The sequence below is a fragment of the Sorex fumeus genome, unplaced genomic scaffold (genome assembly GCF_029834395.1).
Source record: "Sorex fumeus unplaced genomic scaffold, SorFum_2.1 ptg000122l, whole genome shotgun sequence".
NCBI lineage: Eukaryota > Metazoa > Chordata > Mammalia > Eulipotyphla > Soricidae > Sorex > Sorex fumeus.
The window spans coordinates 49,716,247-49,734,451 of NW_026606179.1; the positions used below are offsets into that span (position 1 = coordinate 49,716,247).

The 18,205-nt window shown below is 43.3% G+C and overlaps 1 protein-coding gene across 4 annotated transcripts in view; it reads left to right on the plus strand.

Annotated features, from left to right (window-relative positions):
- The window catches only part of CTCF (CCCTC-binding factor), a 47,037-nt gene that overhangs the window by 24,107 nt on the left and 4,725 nt on the right, over positions 1-18,205 (plus strand). For all 4 annotated transcript variants that reach the window (XM_056135882.1, XM_056135883.1, XM_056135884.1 and 1 more), the window contains 8 exons: positions 3,949-4,738; positions 5,661-5,831; positions 7,795-7,928; positions 9,260-9,380; positions 9,978-10,127; positions 11,212-11,372; positions 12,083-12,265; positions 13,544-13,679. In XM_056135882.1, coding sequence (XP_055991857.1) covers positions 3,958-4,738; positions 5,661-5,831; positions 7,795-7,928; positions 9,260-9,380; positions 9,978-10,127; positions 11,212-11,372; positions 12,083-12,265; positions 13,544-13,679 — 1,837 coding nt within the window. In that variant the 5' untranslated portion in view covers positions 3,949-3,957. The remainder of the gene's footprint in view (positions 1-3,948; positions 4,739-5,660; positions 5,832-7,794; positions 7,929-9,259; positions 9,381-9,977; positions 10,128-11,211; positions 11,373-12,082; positions 12,266-13,543; positions 13,680-18,205) is intronic.

The following is an 18,205-nucleotide window of genomic DNA, read 5'->3' on the forward strand; positions in this document are numbered from 1 at the left end:
AATGAAAACGAAGAGGAGTCAGAGCGATAGTAGGTAGGGCTTTTGCCTTGCATGCGGCTGATCTGGGTTCAGTTCCCAGCATCTCGTATGGTTCCCTTAGCATCGCCAGGAGTGACCCTTGAGCATCACCAGGTGTGACCCAAAAAGCAAAAAGAAAAACAACCAAACAAATAAAATTACTGAAAGAGGGACTGAAGTGATAATAGAGTACTTAGGGTGCTTGTCTTGCTTGTGGGCGGCCTGGATTTGATCCCTGGCATCTCGTATGGTCCCTTGAGAATCTCCAGATGTGGCCCCCAGACAGAAAAATAGAGTGACTTCTAAAGACTGAGCCTGGAACAACCACCTAGTATTTCCTTTGTGACCCCACTAGACACACAGACACTTGAGATTTTATTATGTTTATATTAGATAGCATAAATACAGAACATTCCTATTTCAAAAATAATTAAATTCAGCAATATTAGTTGTATAAAAATAATTATTGTTGGGTTGGAGCAATAATATAGCAGGGAGGGTGTTTGCTTTGCATGCAGCCAACCCGGGTTCAATCCCTGGCATCCCATATAGTCCCCCGAGAGCACCACCAGGAGTAATTCCTGAGTGCAGAACCAGGAGTAACCCCTGAGCGTCACCAGGTGTGACCCAAAAAGCCAAAATAATAATAATTATTGTTGTTAGAATGCTTAAAATACTCTTTCATTGTCTGAAATATAAATGATAACTTTAAAAATGCTAGCATGTTGATGCTCAGATTTTTTTTTATAGGCAGGTAATAAAGCACTGTCCAATTTATTTTATGTTTCTACTTTTATGGAGCATTTACTTAGAAACCTTTGAATTGAACTTCGTATTTTTCCTGTTATTGAGGACAAGGGATTAATGAAAGTAGATGATAGCAGAACAAATCAGACTGATAACTCTGCAGCCTACTGACGGAAAGGCTGAGGTTTTTCCATCAGCTTTGATTTTGCCCTAGTCAGAGGTAGGGTTTGCTGAATCTGTCCGAAATTGTAGGTTGCTTTAAATATGATTCTGTCCTCAAAGAGTTTTCACAAACCTGCTGGGGGAAAGAAATGAATCATTTTGGGAAAACTAAGTACAGAATAATGCTATTTTATCATAGGACATTCAGATAAAAACAATAGCCCCAGAACCTCAAAGGTTTTGTGTTAAAGATGAAGTAGACCTGAGTGAGATGGTTAAGTACAAATCGGGGGAGGGCTAGAGTGATATTTCAGTGGTATAAGGTACTTGCCTTGCTCATAGCCAACCTGCCACTACTTAATCGCCCTCCCAAACCCACCAGGAGCGATCCCTGGTGCAGAGCCAGAAATAAGCCCTGAGCACAGCTGGGTATGACTCAGAAGCAGAAACAAACAAAAACCCAATCCAGGGGAGGGAGAAGGCACTGAAAACTGTTGTGATTGTTGTGAAAGGAGTTTGAAAGGATGTGTGCCAAAAAGCAACATGTTACAAATACAGATTTTCTAGGGCCTGAACTTTGAGGGAATCTTAAAAGTCAGATGGGTGTTAAGTATGTCAGGTAACTCTCCCTTTTGCAAAATTGAAGACCCCCCCCTTTTTGAGGGGATAGTTTTGTGGTTTTGTTTTGTTGTTGGACCATACCTGGAAGTGCTCAGAGTTTATTCCTGGCTCTGTGCTCGCTGATCGTTCCTGGCAGAGGGCCAGAGAGATAGTACAGCAAGTAAGGTTCTTTCCTTGCATGCAGCAAGCCCAGATTTGACCCATCACTCTACATATGGTTCCCTCAAGTCCCCTCAGGAGTGATCCTTAAGCACAAAACCAGGAGTAAACCCTAAGCACTGCAGGGAGTATCCCAAACCCATTCATCCCTCTCCAAAATACAATAAAATAAAACCCTGGGTTGGGTGAGAGACAGGAACGAAGCTTTGCCTCTGGGAGCTCTGGGTTAGATCCCTAATACTGCATAGTGTTTGTTACCCCTCTTCTCCCCAAGGACCTCCAGGAGTGGCCCCTGTACCATCAGGTAGGACACAAACAAAAAATTGAAAATTAAGTAGAGGAAGAAGTACAACAAGCACGCGCCTTGCCCATAGCTCACCTGGGTGATTCCTACTGCTGGCGCCGCATATGGTCCCTTGAGCACAGAGCGAGGAGTCATCCCTAAGCATAGAGCCAGGAATAAGCTATGAGCACCACTGGAAGTAGCCTAAAAAGCAAGGGACTAGAGAGATAGCATAGAGGGTAAAGTTCTTGCATGCTTCAAACCTGGATTCATTCCTTTGGACTGCATATGGTCCTCTGAACTCAGCAGTTATCCCTGAACACAGCCTGTGGTGTGCACCCTCCCTTCCACCTGCCCCAAAAGGATAAAAGGGCTGGAGCGATAGCACAGCGGTAGGGCGTTTGCCTTGCACGCAGCCAACATGGCCGACCCGAGTTCGATTCCTCCGCCCCTCTCAGAGAGCCCGGCAAGCTATCGAGAGTATCTCACCCGCACGGCAGAGCCTGGCAAGCTCCCCGTGACGTATTCGATATGCCAGACACAGTAACAACAAAGTCTCCAATGGAGACGTTACTGGGCCCACTCGAGCAAATCGATGAACAACAGGAGGGCCTTGACCTTTACCTTTACTTAAATGGTAAGACCCTTGTTATCTGGGAGATAGCTCTAAAAGGCTGGAGCATATCCCTGGCATGTGGAAGCCCTGAATTCTAGCCTTGGTACCACAGGACCCCTGAGTAGTGCCATATTGCTGGACCCAAATATTGAAATATCTGATCCACACAGTGGGGTCTAGTGTTGCTGGGGCTGGCCTTGAGCATTGCTTGGAAAATCTAACAAATAACAAGTCACCACTAGTGTTCTCATATAGAAAACACAAGCTATACTGGGATGGATAGGGTGAACAACATTAACACTACATTATAAAAATAATAAAGAGAATAAAACTAATTTTGTTGATCATTAACATCAACTATCCCATCAAAGTTGAACCTGATTGTTTCATTTTTTGTCTTTTAAATTGTTTGCTCTCAGTCAGGACCTGTACAGTGGGATTGATTGCTGCATCTATTTTGTCTGTATCATTGAGGTATTGATCATTGAGGTCTGATCAATTCTTTTTGATGGATAATTGACCTACTCATAAGCTTAGGTCTCTTCCCATTTGGTGCCAGTAGCACACCCAGCCTGTATTGACAAATAATGTATCTAGGGGCTAGAGCAGTAGTATAGTAGAATCTGCAGCTGACCCAGGTTTGAGCCCCACTCCCCATGTGGTGCCTCGAGCTCTCCATGAATGACTCCTGAGGGCAGAGCCAGGAGTAAGCCCTGAACACTGTCAGATGTGGCCCTGAACAAAGTTTATCTAGACTCTCTCAAATACCCCTGAAGTCGTCACCCCCAGATTGAGCACCACTTACCTGTAGATCCTTCCTTATGCGTCCTGTATTTTTTTCTCAGTGATTTATTTGCAGGAGAAACTGAGTAGTTGAGTGCACAGTTTGGAACCAGAGAATAGTACAGTAGGTAGAGCACTCGTCTTGCATGTGGCTGACTTGGGTTCAATACCTGGCATCCAAATGGTCCCCCAAGAACTGCCAGGAGTTAATTCCTGAATGCAGAGCCAGAAATAATCCCTGAGAATCACGGAGTGTACCCCCCAAATAAAAGTGCACAGTTCTTTTCAGTCTGAATTTCCTATAGTGTGTATTAACCCTGTAGTGTGTATTAACATCCTCTGTCACCAGTTTCCTCTAACTGGTGGATTTAGAAAATTAATTTCCAATTGTTTGTTAGATAAGACAGAATACTTCATAAGGATTCTGGCACCAGGAGGTGTATGTTTGTCTTTTCGTAGTATTAGTGACCTCTGTTTAATTTATTCATGAAGAGTCATTTATGTTTCATGTCATGTAACTTTGAAAATTTTAATAATCCTATGTTCTCGTTTAATTAAGGAAGGGGAAATGGAAGGTGAGGCGGTTGAAGCTGTTGCGGAGGAGTCTGAAACTTTCATTAAAGGAAAGGAAAGAAAGACTTACCAGAGACGCCGGGAAGGGGGCCAGGAAGAAGATGCTTGCCATGTACCCCAGAACCAGACTGATGGGGGCGAGGGGGTCCAAGATGTCAATAACAGTGTACAGATGGTTATGATGGAACAGCTGGATCCGACCCTGCTTCAGATGAAGACTGAAGTCATGGAGGGTGCAGTTGCTCCCGAAGCAGAGGCTGCTGTGGACGATACGCAGATCATAACTTTGCAGGTGGTAAATATGGAGGAACAGCCCATAAACATAGGAGAACTGCAGCTCGTTCAAGTACCTGTTCCTGTGACTGTCCCCGTTGCTACGACATCGGTAGAAGAACTGCAGGGGGCTTATGAGAATGAAGTGTCGAAAGAGGGCCTTGCAGAAAGCGAGCCCATGATATGTCACACCTTACCTTTGCCTGAGGGGTTTCAAGTGGTGAAAGTGGGGGCCAATGGAGAAGTGGAGACTCTAGAGCAAGGGGAACTTCCACCTCAGGAAGATCCTAGTTGGCAAAAAGATCCAGACTATCAGCCACCAGCCAAAAAAACAAAGAAAACCAAAAAGAGCAAACTCCGTTATACAGAGGAGGGCAAAGATGTGGATGTGTCTGTCTACGATTTTGAGGAAGAGCAGCAGGAGGGCCTGCTGTCAGAAGTTAATGCAGAGAAAGTGGTTGGTAATATGAAGCCTCCAAAACCAACAAAAATTAAAAAGAAAGGTAAGGGGTTGGTTGTGTAGTTTGGTGAAATGCCTGCCTTGCAGTGAATGAAAGGTTCAATCCCTCACACAGAAAAAAAGAAAAGAGAGGTAAAATGAGTTTCCACAAAACCATTTTGGAATAAGGCATGTAATGTGTATGCAGGTTATTTTATATTAAATGGATTTTTTTTAATAGATTATGATGTGAGATGTAGGGCTGGAGCGATAGCACAGCGGGTAGGGCGTTCACCTTACACGCGGCCAACATGGCCGACCCGAGTTCGATTCCTCCGCCCCTCTCGGAGAGCCCGGCAAGCTACTGAGAGTATTCGATATGCCAGACACAGTAACAACAAAGTCTCCCATGGAGACGTTACTGGGCCCGCTCGAGCAAATCGACGATCAACGGGAGGGCCTTTAGATTATGATGTGGACCCCGGTCTTTTTACACAGTCTAAAAAACTTTACGCAGAGCCTAATTCTTTACTAAATTCCCCCCCTTCTGGGGATTTTTCTATTCTGCTCTTCATGCTGGAGTGGTAGTACAGTGGGCAGGGCACTTGTGTCCTAGAAGGATCCCATTGGGTCCCCAGCATTCTGTATGGTCCCCCAAGCCCTCCAGGGTGTGATCCAGAAAAAAAAAACTTTCCTATTTTCTGAAAAAAAAAAATGTTTTACTCAGGACTTGTGACACAGCTCAAAGGGTTGGATTGCATGCTAGAACTTTAGGTTTGATTTGAAGCACCGAATAGTCCCTTTCAAATACCACCCAGTGTGTCCCAAAAGGAACAAAAAATGTTTCTTTGTAGATCGCGTCAAGAAGAAAAGGAAGTAAATCTTTGGCATGAAAGACTGATAAATGAAATACATTTGTGGAAATAAGGTTAGAATTAATCTTAACACCTTGAAATTCTGCAGCAAGCATTTTATTTTGCATGTAGGTGTAAAGAAGACATTCCAGTGTGAGCTTTGCAGTTACACGTGTCCACGGCGCTCAAATTTGGATCGTCACATGAAAAGTCACACTGATGAGAGACCACACAAGTGCCATCTCTGTGGTAGGGCATTCAGAACAGTCACCCTTCTGAGGAATCATCTTAATACCCACACAGGTACTGAATTAAAATGTTGGGGGGATTCATTATAGTAAAGATTAAAATTTGAATTTTAGGTTTTGGGAAATTGGGGTTTAAGGCTCTTGCTTTCCATAGTCATGGTTCAGTTTGCACCATCTTGTGTGGTTCCCCCAAGCACCACCAGGGATGATCAAATGAGCCCTGAGCAGGGTCAGGTGTGATCAGGCCCCTCAGCCCCAAAATAAAAACCAAAGCCAAAAACCTTTGGACTTTAGATATGATGTGAACTGATTCCAATGGAAAAATCAAGGAAGCAAAATTTTTATGGTGTTCTTTTTGTAATTCTGATTCTATTATAAGAAGATCTACATAGTTACAAGCAAATTCAAAGAATATTTAATAGATAACTCTCCCAACCACCTCCCCCCAAAAAAAATAAGATTGCCTAAAATAATCAACCCTGGGGCAGGGGAGCAGCAGTAGTACAGTTTGCCTTGCACGCTGCTGACCCAGCTTCAGTCTTTGGCACCCCATATGGTGTGCCTGTGTCTGTCTGTCCCCGCCCACCAGGAGTGATCCCTGAACAACACTGGTTGTGGCCCCAAAACCAAAAACATTGAAAATAAAAATAACACTGGGAGATGAAGAGATTGTAGAGGAAGTAAGGCCCTTACCTTACACGTGGCCAATCCTGGTTGGTTGGATCCTTAGCACTATGCATTACATATGGTTCTTTGAACATGGCCAGGAGTGATCTCTGAGCGTAGAGAGCTGGAAGTAGCATTGAGTGTAGCCCAAGCCATCCCCCCTGGTAAATAAAAAGTTAACCTGGATTATTTCCTAAAGACATCACTGTTGTGTCTTTAGAAGAGATATGTCTCTCCCTCTGTCTCTCACACACATATACACACACGACACTGAAAAACCCTAGGCAACAATTGTTGAGCGTTATGAGGAAGTGCACAAAAGTTAAAATCTTACTTTTCATGATTTCTGAAGTCAGGATTGGATGTAGCTCATCAGAAAGCACTTGCAGTGTGAGGCACTGTGTTCCATCCCTGGCATTGAAAAACAGCAAAGCCGTTGTTACTGGTTGTTTCACCCCCAAAGGAACTAAGTAACTAAATAATCTCAGAATGAAATATGTAAGGCACTCCTCTAGCAGTTTAAACATTCATCCATGTGCCTCTGTAGATACTGTATATTCTAAAACCAGCTTTATTGTTGTCACGTCAAACTCAAAAGGTCACCAGAAGGGAGAGACTGTGACCTGGCGCTCCTCTATCGGTTCTCTTCTGTGCTCCTTCCACGTTTATGCCGTCATTTGATTTCAAGAGCGTATAGAAACTTCTGTTATCCTGGTCTTATTTTCTACCTCATTTTTTATAGTTTCTTTTTATTTTCATTTGGTAATGTTATCTGGTGAGCATGATCAAGTGGTGGGGGTTGCCTCTAAGCAGTATACTGTGTTTTAATTTCTTGGGTAATATGGTTTATGTTTGTGTTACTTATTGTGTGTTTGTGTTACTTATTGTGTGTATGTGTGTGCACACACACGTGCACATTTTAAACGGTGCAGAGTAAGGCCAGAGAGATAGTATGACAGGTAAAGCACTTGCCTTTCAAGTAGCTGACCCAAGTTTGATTCCCAACACTGCATGTCGTATCTTGAGCATCATCAGGAATAAGCTTTGAGCATAGCCCTGTGTGGTCTAACCTTCTGGACCCCCCCAGAAATATATATGTGTGTGTATTTATTTATATATATATAATGGCAATTGACTGGGTAATTAACAGAAGCTAAATGTTTGGCCTGTGTTTCTAATATTGTGGGTTTGGTGGTGTTAAGTCTGTCAGGCTCTGCCATAGCTTCGGGAGCGACTTTCATATTAGCATAATTGATGAGGTGCCCTCATGCAGTAGTTCTGGATTATCCATTATACTCTGCCATTAACTGTGCCCTTGATCTTGTTTTCCTATCATACCTTTCATTTTCTAGGTACTCGTCCTCACAAGTGCCCAGACTGTGACATGGCCTTTGTGACTAGTGGAGAATTGGTGCGGCATCGTCGTTATAAACATACTCACGAGAAGCCATTTAAGTGTTCTATGTGTGATTATGCCAGCGTAGAAGTGAGTGTTCAGCTTGTTTCTTTCTTTGGTTTGTTTTGTGGTGCTAGGGGTTGAAACCAAGGCCTCACGTATGCATGACTAGTTTTCTACCATTGCTTTACCTCCTGTACCATCTTTCTGGTCCCCAATAGTGAATCTTTTCTTTTTTTTTTTTTTTTCATCCTTTTGGGTCATACCTGGCTGTGCTCAGGGCTTACTCAGGGATCACTTCTTGTGAGTCTCTGGGGGACCTTATTTGGTCTGGGGATTGAACCCAGATTTGCTGTGTGTAAGACAAGTTCCTTATCTGCTCGACTTTCTCTCCAACCCCACCCCCCACATCTGTTTTTACTATTGCCCTTTTAATTTTATATTGGAAATTCTAGATAATGGCATAAAATAATTAATGACTTACATGTGGAAAAATAGAAGTGTTCTATCTTGCAAGCATATTTATTTTAGAAAACCTTAGATCAGAGCAAAGAGTACAGTGGGTCAAGAGTTTGGCCTGCAGGGGCTGGAGTGATAGTACAGCAGATAGGGCATTTGCCTTGCACGTGGCCCACCCAGGTTCCATCTCCCATGTCCCATATGGTTCCCTGAGCACTGAGCCAGGGAGTAAGCCCTGGACATAGCTGGGTATAACGCCCCCCCCCCCCAAAAAAAAAGAAGGAAAATCCTTATATCATGTATGAGGGCCTGGGGGTGCCCCCAAAGGGGTATAGCACATGCTTTGCATGCAGGAGTCCTGGGTTCCACTCTAAAACTAAACGGGTCCCCAACCATGAAGCCAGGAGTAGCTCCTGAACAAGCTAGGTTCACCTTCCCAGCACCACATATGTCCCCTTCTGAACACAACTAGATGTGACCCAAAAACCAAAACAGAAGAAGGTGCTGGAGAGATAGTATAGAGAGAAGGGCACTTGCCTTGCACGTGGCCAACTCCAATTCAACTCCCAGACCCCCATATTGTCCCCCAGCACTTCTAGGAGTGACCCTTAAGCATAGCTGTGTTTTCATCACATAATGTTCCAGCTCCCATAGCTACTTTGGGGGCGGAGGAGTAGGTATACTGGTGATGGGATGGGGTATTGGAATTACAACATGTGTATGTTGCCCCAAACTGACCAGTAATGATAAGAATAAGAATAATAACAGCAACTGATTTTGATTCATCTGTGCCCCTATTTCTGTGCCCTTCCTCCTTGAATTATGATGCAGATTTCGGAAACAAGGTTATAAATAGGTAGGAAAAATGAATAATACCTTTGGACATAGTAAATTCTGACCCCCCTATGTATTCCTTGTAATCTTTGTTAACAAAAGTGTAAGAGGTTGCTTTCATATTTCAGGTCAGCAAATTAAAACGTCACATTCGCTCTCATACTGGAGAGCGTCCGTTCCAGTGCAGCTTGTGCAGTTATGCTAGCAGGGACACATACAAGTTGAAAAGGCACATGAGAACCCATTCAGGTAGGATTTCCTCCTCCCAGTATTAATTTCAGTGCACCCCACGGACCCCTGTAATCACCCAATGCCCCCCTTGCTTGCTTGAGTGGAAGCAGATATTAAAGGAGAAATTGTAGACAAATGCTTCTCTGGCATATCTTTTGATTTATTATTCTTGAATATACATTTGATAATGGGTTGGAATTTTTGTTCATTTTTGTTAGGCATAGAGGCAATACTTTCTAGGGATAAGAAAGTTTCCATTTATTTTAATTCGTGAAGTTAAAATCAGGAGTTTTTTTTGCTATTAATCTGGGTATGTTACTCCAACTCATTCGGTTTTCCAAAATACTGTCTTTTCCTTAAAATGAAAACTGAAGGTCTTTCTGTCTTCATTTACCCAAAAGCAAGCATTGCAATGGAAACTTTTTTTTTCCCCTGATGTGAAAGACTGTAGCAGCAGTTTAAGCCTCAGTTCATATCTCTGAAAATAGGCCTAAGCCTGGACCTTCTTGAGGAAAGACTATTGATTCTGGCTTAGCAATCTGCCACCTTGAATGATCTCCAGTTAAGCGATAGTACTTATTTATTTCATCTCATTTGTTCTATTTCTTTTTTAAGGGGAAAAACCTTATGAATGTTATATTTGTCATGCTCGGTTTACCCAAAGTGGTACCATGAAGATGCACATTTTACAGAAGCACACAGAAAATGTGGCCAAATTTCACTGTCCCCACTGTGACACTGTCATAGCCCGCAAAAGCGATTTGGGTAAGTGAATTCATTTAATGGCCTATGAAAAAAATATGTTGAAGGATTTGTGAAAATAAAATCATAAATAACTAATAAGTTTTGTGTATATGAATAGCCTGCCATTGCTTGGCTCCTTTTTTAAATCTTAGTCAATATGATTCCCAAATTTAACTGATTTATCGATAGATGAAAACATGAGAAGAAACAGAATGCCTTTAGTTAGTAGCCCTCATCAGTAGTGCTGCAATTCCCCAGGTAGAGGCAGGGGGATAGTTAAAAGGGCTGGAGTGCATGCTTTGCATGCTAGAGGCCTGGCACTGCATGGTCCTTTGTGAAAAGTCCCCATGTAGAGATAGGATTATAATCCAAACTGAGGTCGGCCCACTTACCTGCATGATCTCACCCAAAACTTCTAACCCTTTCTACTCCAAACATTTCCTTTGAACTTAAGCTTTTTGAACCATCTAGCCTTTGCACTTTTGTTCCTACTTCATGTCATTATCATTTCAAGTTCATTTGATCCAAAACTGAAGATCTTAATATTTTGCGCATTCTGCCCTGCAAAACAGCACTGCTTGAGTTTCTGCTCTTTTCTGTTCCTGGTTACTGTACATGGCCCCATAGTCGACTTCTTCCAAGCCAGAAACCTGATGGAATGTTGAATGACTGTCTTCCTCCTCTGTATTCAGTTACTGAAAGATTCAAAGATCTTGCATAGGGCCTGCCTTTTTCCTACCCTGCCATCACTGTCATCTTTTTTTGAAGCCATAATCTTCTCATAGCTGCCCTTTCTTTTTATCTTCAGCCTCCTCATGTATTTTGTCCTTTTTCCTTTATTTTTTGTTTTTGAGACACACCCAGTGGTACTCAGGAATTACTCCTGGCATGGGATGAGTTCACGAGTTCACTCCAGGGATCGAACTCAGATCAGCCACCTACTCCCTGCATGCCCTACTATCTTTCCAGTCCCTGTTCTCTTTCCTTTTAGTGCACTTTCCATACTACATTGCCACGGTAATGTCATGACTAAGCAGAAGTGAGTATATTGACTTGCTGAAGTACTTACATTTTCTCAAGACTGAGCTTTGTGTTTTGCTTTCAGGTGTTCACTTGCGAAAGCAGCATTCCTATATTGAGCAAGGCAAAAAGTGCCGATATTGCGATGCTGTGTTTCATGAGCGCTATGCCCTCATCCAGCATCAGAAATCGCACAAGAACGAGAAGCGCTTTAAGTGTGACCAGTGTGATTATGCTTGCAGACAGGTAAGGACCTTGGTGATTAGAGAAAGTGTTTATGTCCCAGGCATATAAGAGGTTTTATCATAAGATTTTTGTTACTCTTGGTTGGGATCCACATCTGGTGGCAATGGGGGAGTGTGTGTTCTTGTCCCTTAAGGGCCTTGAACACGTGTCATGGGCTCTTACCTGAGAGTTTTTAATACCTTACTTGGTGGTGGTGTTTAAAGACAGTATTTTCAAATTGTGACTTACGAGGAGTGTCACCTTGCTCCTCTGATGTATCATCTCAGTTTCCAGCTGGTGTTTCATTCAGTCGTGGACACACACACACATACAAACACTCACACAAACACTTACACTAGCCAGCTGTGGGAATTAAGTACATGACTTGTGAGAAGAAATGGTTTTGGTTATAGAGCCTATACACATGCACACACACACACACAGAGCTGTGGGAATTAAGTACATGACTTGTGAGAAGACATGCTTCTGGTCATAAGAGCCTGCTACTTCAGAGTGATGTAGAGAAGGAGCCCTGGAGAAGCGGGAATCTGTTAAGGGTTTGTGAAAACAGTTTTGCACCCTAATAAAGGAGTTAACATTACTTTCACTTGATCATAGAATCTAGGAGAAAGAAGCCTGTCAGCCACATCCATGCAGTCTCTGACAGGCTTCACGAATGAGATTAAGGCCTTATCCTCACCTGCATACTCCTATTCCTCACGCTTTTTCAGGAGAGGCACATGATCATGCACAAGAGAACCCACACTGGGGAGAAGCCTTACGCCTGCAGCCACTGCGACAAGACCTTCCGGCAGAAGCAGCTCCTCGACATGCACTTCAAACGCTACCATGATCCTAACTTTGTTCCTGCGGCCTTTGTATGTTCTAAGTGTGGGAAGACATTTACACGCCGGGTGAGTCAGAGCTTATTACTGGTCTTAACATTTTTTCTTTTTTGTTTTGTTTTGGGTCTTACCTGGCAGTGCTTGGGTTAGCTCTCTGTAATGCTCAGGGAACCATGCAGGACCAAGAAGGAATCAGGGTCAGCTGCATCAAGACAACCACTTTTATCCCTGTATGGTCTTTCGTATGTTTGTGATAGTTTGATGAGTGGGGGGATAAGTGGCCAGACCCAGTAGTGCTCAAGGCTTACTCCTGGATCTGTGCAGGACCACATGTGGTGCCAGGATTAAATCCAGGTTGACTCTTTGCAAAGTACACTTCTTATCCGCTGTATTCTCTCTCTGGCCCTCTGTATTTGTACGGTCCTTTAAAAAAAAGTTTTGGGTCACATCCGGCTCTTCTCAGGGCTTACTCCTGGCTCTGCACTCAGGGATCACTTGTGATGTTGCTCAGGGTACTACCTGAGATGCTGGGGATCAAACTCAGGTAGGCCACTTGCCTTGCACCTGCTGTGGTATTTGCTCCTGCCTTTACATTTGTACCATCTTATTATTTGTTCTTGATAGGACTTTTTCCATTCTGGAGAAGTTTGTGCTCTGTTGAGCATGTCTTTCTCTCTTTCCCTCCATTTCCCTAATAAATTAATTTTAATTCTTAACACATGCATGTACATAAACAAAATGTTTCCTTGAACTTTCACTGCAATGCAGGGGAGTGTTTTCCACTGAGACAATCAGCATAGAAATGCCATATCATTGGAGAGGGTTGCTCATCCTCACTGGAGATTTTCTATCAACTAATGAGCCTGATGGGACCTTGGTATCTTTATTTTATTTATTTGGAGCCAGGACCCAAACCCTTGGCCTCACCCATGCAAGACAAGCACTCTACTGCTGAGTTACATCCCAGCCCTCAGTAACTTTAAATAGATCTGTTCAGGACAGGAAGCTGCCCTGATTCTCCCCTCCTGTCTGTGTGCCAGCTGCTGAACCCAGTCTCATCCTGCCCCCCCACCGCCAGATTTGAGACCGTCTCCTTTAAATGGAGAGTGTTCAGGATGTACTTAGCAGCTAGAGAACATTCAGACTTAATTTAGATAACTCCACGTGTTTTGTTTTACTAAACTGAAACAGAAAGAACTTCCTATTTTGATGTGTATCTGTGAGTGTATATGCACAAACACATCAGAAATCCACCCAGGCCTCACACGTGAGGCACCTTAACATGCCTCCCCTCTCCAGCATTAATCTTCTTTATTAATATGAAAGGATTTTTGTTCCTTTTATTAGAATACCATGGCAAGACATGCAGATAATTGTGCTGGCCCAGATGGTGTAGAAGGGGAAAATGGAGGAGAAACAAAGAAGAGTAAACGCGGGAGAAAACGAAAGATGCGTTCTAAAAAAGAAGACTCCTCTGACAGTGGTAAGTGACTTGTTTCTTGCTTTAGTTGCACATGGCAAGTTTTGGTGTCCAGCTTTCAGTATATTCACATACAGATGTGTTGGGATATAAAGCTATGCCTGGCATTCTTTTTTTTTTTTTGTCTGTCATTCTTTCTTTAACCTCAGACTTTACATTAATGACTGTACATGTTTCCAACAGCAGTTAAGTTTCTTCCTGGCGCAGTTTTTCTTTTTTCCCTCGTGACATTCCATTGCTTAATAATTGTTTTCACAAAAATTATTTTCACACTTCATTAAATAAAGGAAAATTAATATATTTTTTCATTTTGCTCAGATTACTGATATTATAAGGCCAGCAGAGTTTCTTTTCTATGTTCATAACTTTTACATTTAGGAAGCTGGTTTAGATTTGAGCAATGAATCTAATGGACATGAAGAAGGTTGCTTAAGCATCTTGACCAACTTCTGGTTTGACTGCCTGGCAGCCTAGCCTTGAGATGTGTTGATCAAATCCACGAAGGTTAGCCTTTCTCTTCCTCCCTTAATCTTTTCATTTGTAATTCAAAACTGCCTGTTTTCCTACCTTTGATGCTTTTAGGGGTTGTCTTCCCACACGCCCCTCCATGGTTTTGGTTTTGGGCAACAGCCAGCAATGCTCAGAGGCTGCTCCCAGCTGAGTTCTCAGGGGTTGCTTCTCGTGTACCCAGAACCATACGGCGCCAGGGACCCAACCCAGACCTCTTGCATGCAAAACATACTGAAGCCTTTGAGTCATGTCCCCAACACTGGGATTTTGCCTATTAGTCATGAAATTGTGGCAGAAGGGATATTTAGCAGTGCTAAACTCATGAAGAAGGAGGGAGAAAGTGATGTAGGAGTCACAGTTGATCGTACAAATTTGTTGAAGATTATTAAGTACTATAATGTGGATTATTGGAGTACTGGCACCAAGCTAGAGACATTTGTAACTATAGATTGAAAATTTTGTTTGGTGGTGCTTAGGAGTTAAGGAATCACATACAGGCTTCCCATGAGGAGAGCATGTGCTCAGCCCATCGGATTCCTCTCCAGCCAGAGATTAATCTCTTTATGGAAAAGGCTCTGAGAGGTTTTGTATTGGTGATTGCACTTGCACAAAAGCTCCATCAGAGTAAAGAAACTATGTAGATGGTGCCTAGTACATTTATAGCAATTTCTCAGTGTTTATCTCCTGCTTTGCTTGTTTAGTAGAAATCATGGGGAGAGAATGTCATTTTAAAGAATTGAATCTTCTTTGTGAGGAGTAACCCTCAGCACCAGTCGGGTGTAGCCCCAAACCAAAAACACCACAAAAAAAGAGAATTGAACATAGTCAACTGGAGAGATAGAACAGGAGGTAAGGCCACTTTGGCACCTCATATGCTTCCCTGAGCACCTCCAGGGATCACTTCTGAGCACAGAGCCAGGAATGGCCCCCAAGTATCCAGTGTCCCAGAAACAGACAACAAAGCAAAAGAATTTTTTTTCTTTGTGAAGCAAAATCGTTTTGTTTTATTGGTTTTTTTTTTTACGGGGGGTCACACCCAGCAATACTCAGGGAATACTCTTGGCTCTTGGCTCTGCACTCAGGAATTATTCCAGGTGGTGCTTGGGGGACCATATAGGATGTCAGGGATTGAGCCCAGGTCAGCTGCATGCAAGGCAAACACTACCCCCTGTACTGTCACTCCACCGAAGCAAAATAGTTTTTATTGAAAAGAATTAAGTGACAGATGTGAGGAGAGAGAAAGAAAGAAATATGTGGTCAAGAGAAAATACAGCTTCTCCAGAGTGGGAAAAAAAAACAAGCACACAAAGATGCATATTCAAGGGAAAACGTGGGCTTGAGAGAGACTCCCCCCTGCCTCCCCATTTTGTAAAAAACTTGAGTCACTTGTTTTCTTACAAAACTTGCTCATGGGGGCTGGAGAGGGAGCACAATGGATAAGGCCTTCGCCTTGCACACTCCCGATCTGGGTTCAGCCCCCTGCCACTGCCAGTAGCAAACCCCTGAGTAAGAGCCATGAGTAAGCCATGAGTACTGCTGGGTGTGGCCCCAAAATAAACATGAACTCGTCATTTCATGAGCAAGTTTTGTTCTGGTTTTTGGGTCACATTTACTGGTGTTCAGTGCTTACTCCTGGCTCTGCACTAAGGGATTATTCTGGCCAGTGCTTAGGGGATTGTTTGAGAGCTAGGGAAAGAGCCCAGGTTGGCCATGAGCAAGGCAAACGCCCTGCCCACTGTGCTATCTCTCCAGCCACAATGACTAGGTTTTTTTGTATTTATATCTGTAGCAACAATCCTTTTAATTTTTATTTTATTTAGCAAAGTCTTCTCTTAGAATTTAACTTTTTGTGGGTGATTCATTAAGCATGATAATTCATTTCATGCTACCCTTTTTTAGTGGAAAATCTATTGCACATAGTATCTCTTTGAGTCACTGAGTTTTAAGCGAACACTGATGTCAGTTTTCAATGGGATTGGAGAGTAGAGTGGATAGGGAACTTGCCTTACACGCAGCCAACCTGGGTTTGATCTCTACCATCTCATATGGTCTCCTGAGCACTGTCAGGAGTAGTAACCCCTGAGCATTTCAGGTGTGGCCCAAAAAATAAAATTTAAATATTAATGTCAGTTTGCAGGGCCAGAGAGATGGTACATAGGTTAAGGCTCTTGCCTTGCAGCCCGTTGTCTTCTGCACAGCATATGTTCCTGGACATCACTGGGTGGCCCCCAATTTTTTTTTAATTACTTTTGAATTACGAACTACTGAGAAAATCTTTGTTGAATCCCTTTAGCACAGAAATTGACAAATGTTGGAAAGAGCTCAGAAATGTTTGTATGCCTCAGATACCACCAGAGACCCACCGACACCTAAGCTTGAGGACTCCTAGTTGTATTTCACTGTGGAGCTTCCAGGAGCCTCATCACCTTTGTCAGGGGGCTGCTGTTTTCAGTTCTGTGGCTCATCCCCCGACAAGACCGCCTTCACCACCTAACTGTACAGCGCTAGTGGCACTTTGTTTCTGAGGAAGTCATTCATGGGCACTATTAAGTTTCTATAATTCCTTCATTTGTCTCCAGTACGGCTGCTCTGGAGAGCAGTTTGGTTCTGAGTTTTTTACCCAGTTTGTGTCAGTTCCCTTGAGGAGTCTGGGCCTTCCGTCCAGTTCTGACAGGGTTCTCTTCTGGAGGTTCTGCCTATTGGTCATCCACAGAAGCTGCCAGCAATATGTTACCTCTCTCAAGGCTTTTTGCCAAAACTCGCTACAAGTTAATAACCCCATGACGATTAACCATCTTTGTGTGTTGTTCCTTCCCTCCCTGTCCCCTCCCCCACATTCTGACTAAATTTGTTGCGTTTTCTAGGCATTGGGCCAACTTCAGCAATAAGGGGCTTGAATAAGTAATAGGGAGGGAAGCATCTCGTTCTTGACACACTGCCAGGTACTGGTGTGTTCCCCACATTTTCACTTAACGTTTCAGTAACTTGACAAATACGGCGTTTTGTCCTGAAGATGAGGAGGCATTTACCCACAGGTTTCTAAATTGAAACGGGGTTTCAGAGAAAGGAAATGTGCGTAACCTGTGATGTTTAGTCAAGGCCAACAGGGTACATTTGTGCCGCAGCTGTAAGTGGCAAAGCGAGCTCTTTGCCAAGAAGTAGGTGCTGCAGAGCAACCACAGCCTGGGCTCAGAGATGTGTTTTCTTGTTTCCATTTTTAAATAAGGTAGTGTTTTGTTTGTTTTGCTACACTTAAAGGTGCTTGCGGTTTAAGATTGGCTCTGCTCAGGGATCACACCTGGCAGTGCTTGGGGACCATGTAGAGTGCTGGGGGTTGAACCAGGTCAGCTGCGTGCAAGGCAATACCCAGTGTGCTATGACTCCAGCCTCTGGGGTCAAAGGTTTGAATTCCACCTGCTGAGGCTTAGTTATATACCTCACAAATCACCCAGCTTCTTGCTTTTTTTTTTCCCCCCACAAAAACGAAGTAATACAACCTAAATGGAATAATGGAGAATTCTTCTTTTGGTTTGGGAGCCACACCCAACACTCCTCAGGGCTTCTCCTTGATTCTGTGATCAGAGATCATTCCTGGCAGTGCTGACAGTGCTCAGGGGACCATTAGGGCTGCCGGGGATCAGTCTTGGGTCAGCCGAGTGCAGCGCTGGCACCTACCTCCTATACTGTCGCTCCAACCCTAATGGAGAAGTTTTTTTTTAAGTTCACAGTGTGAACAACTGTGTTTGTGTAGTACAGTGCAAGTTGCAGGGCTTGATTGCATGTGTTACCTGAACCCTTTTGCTCCCCATGTCACTAATAAGTTGGGAGTGCTTTAGAGATAACACAGCAGAGGAAGCTGAGGTGGTATATGGTCACTGTCTCAGTTCAGGTACCTAGTAAGGTTTAGGATGCTCAGCCTCTCCATCTTCCTATAAGAAAGTTTCTTTTCTGTTTGTGTAAGTATGGTGTGAGGGAGAAGGCAGACAATTAAGAATGACCCATGGAAGGCCAGGGAGATA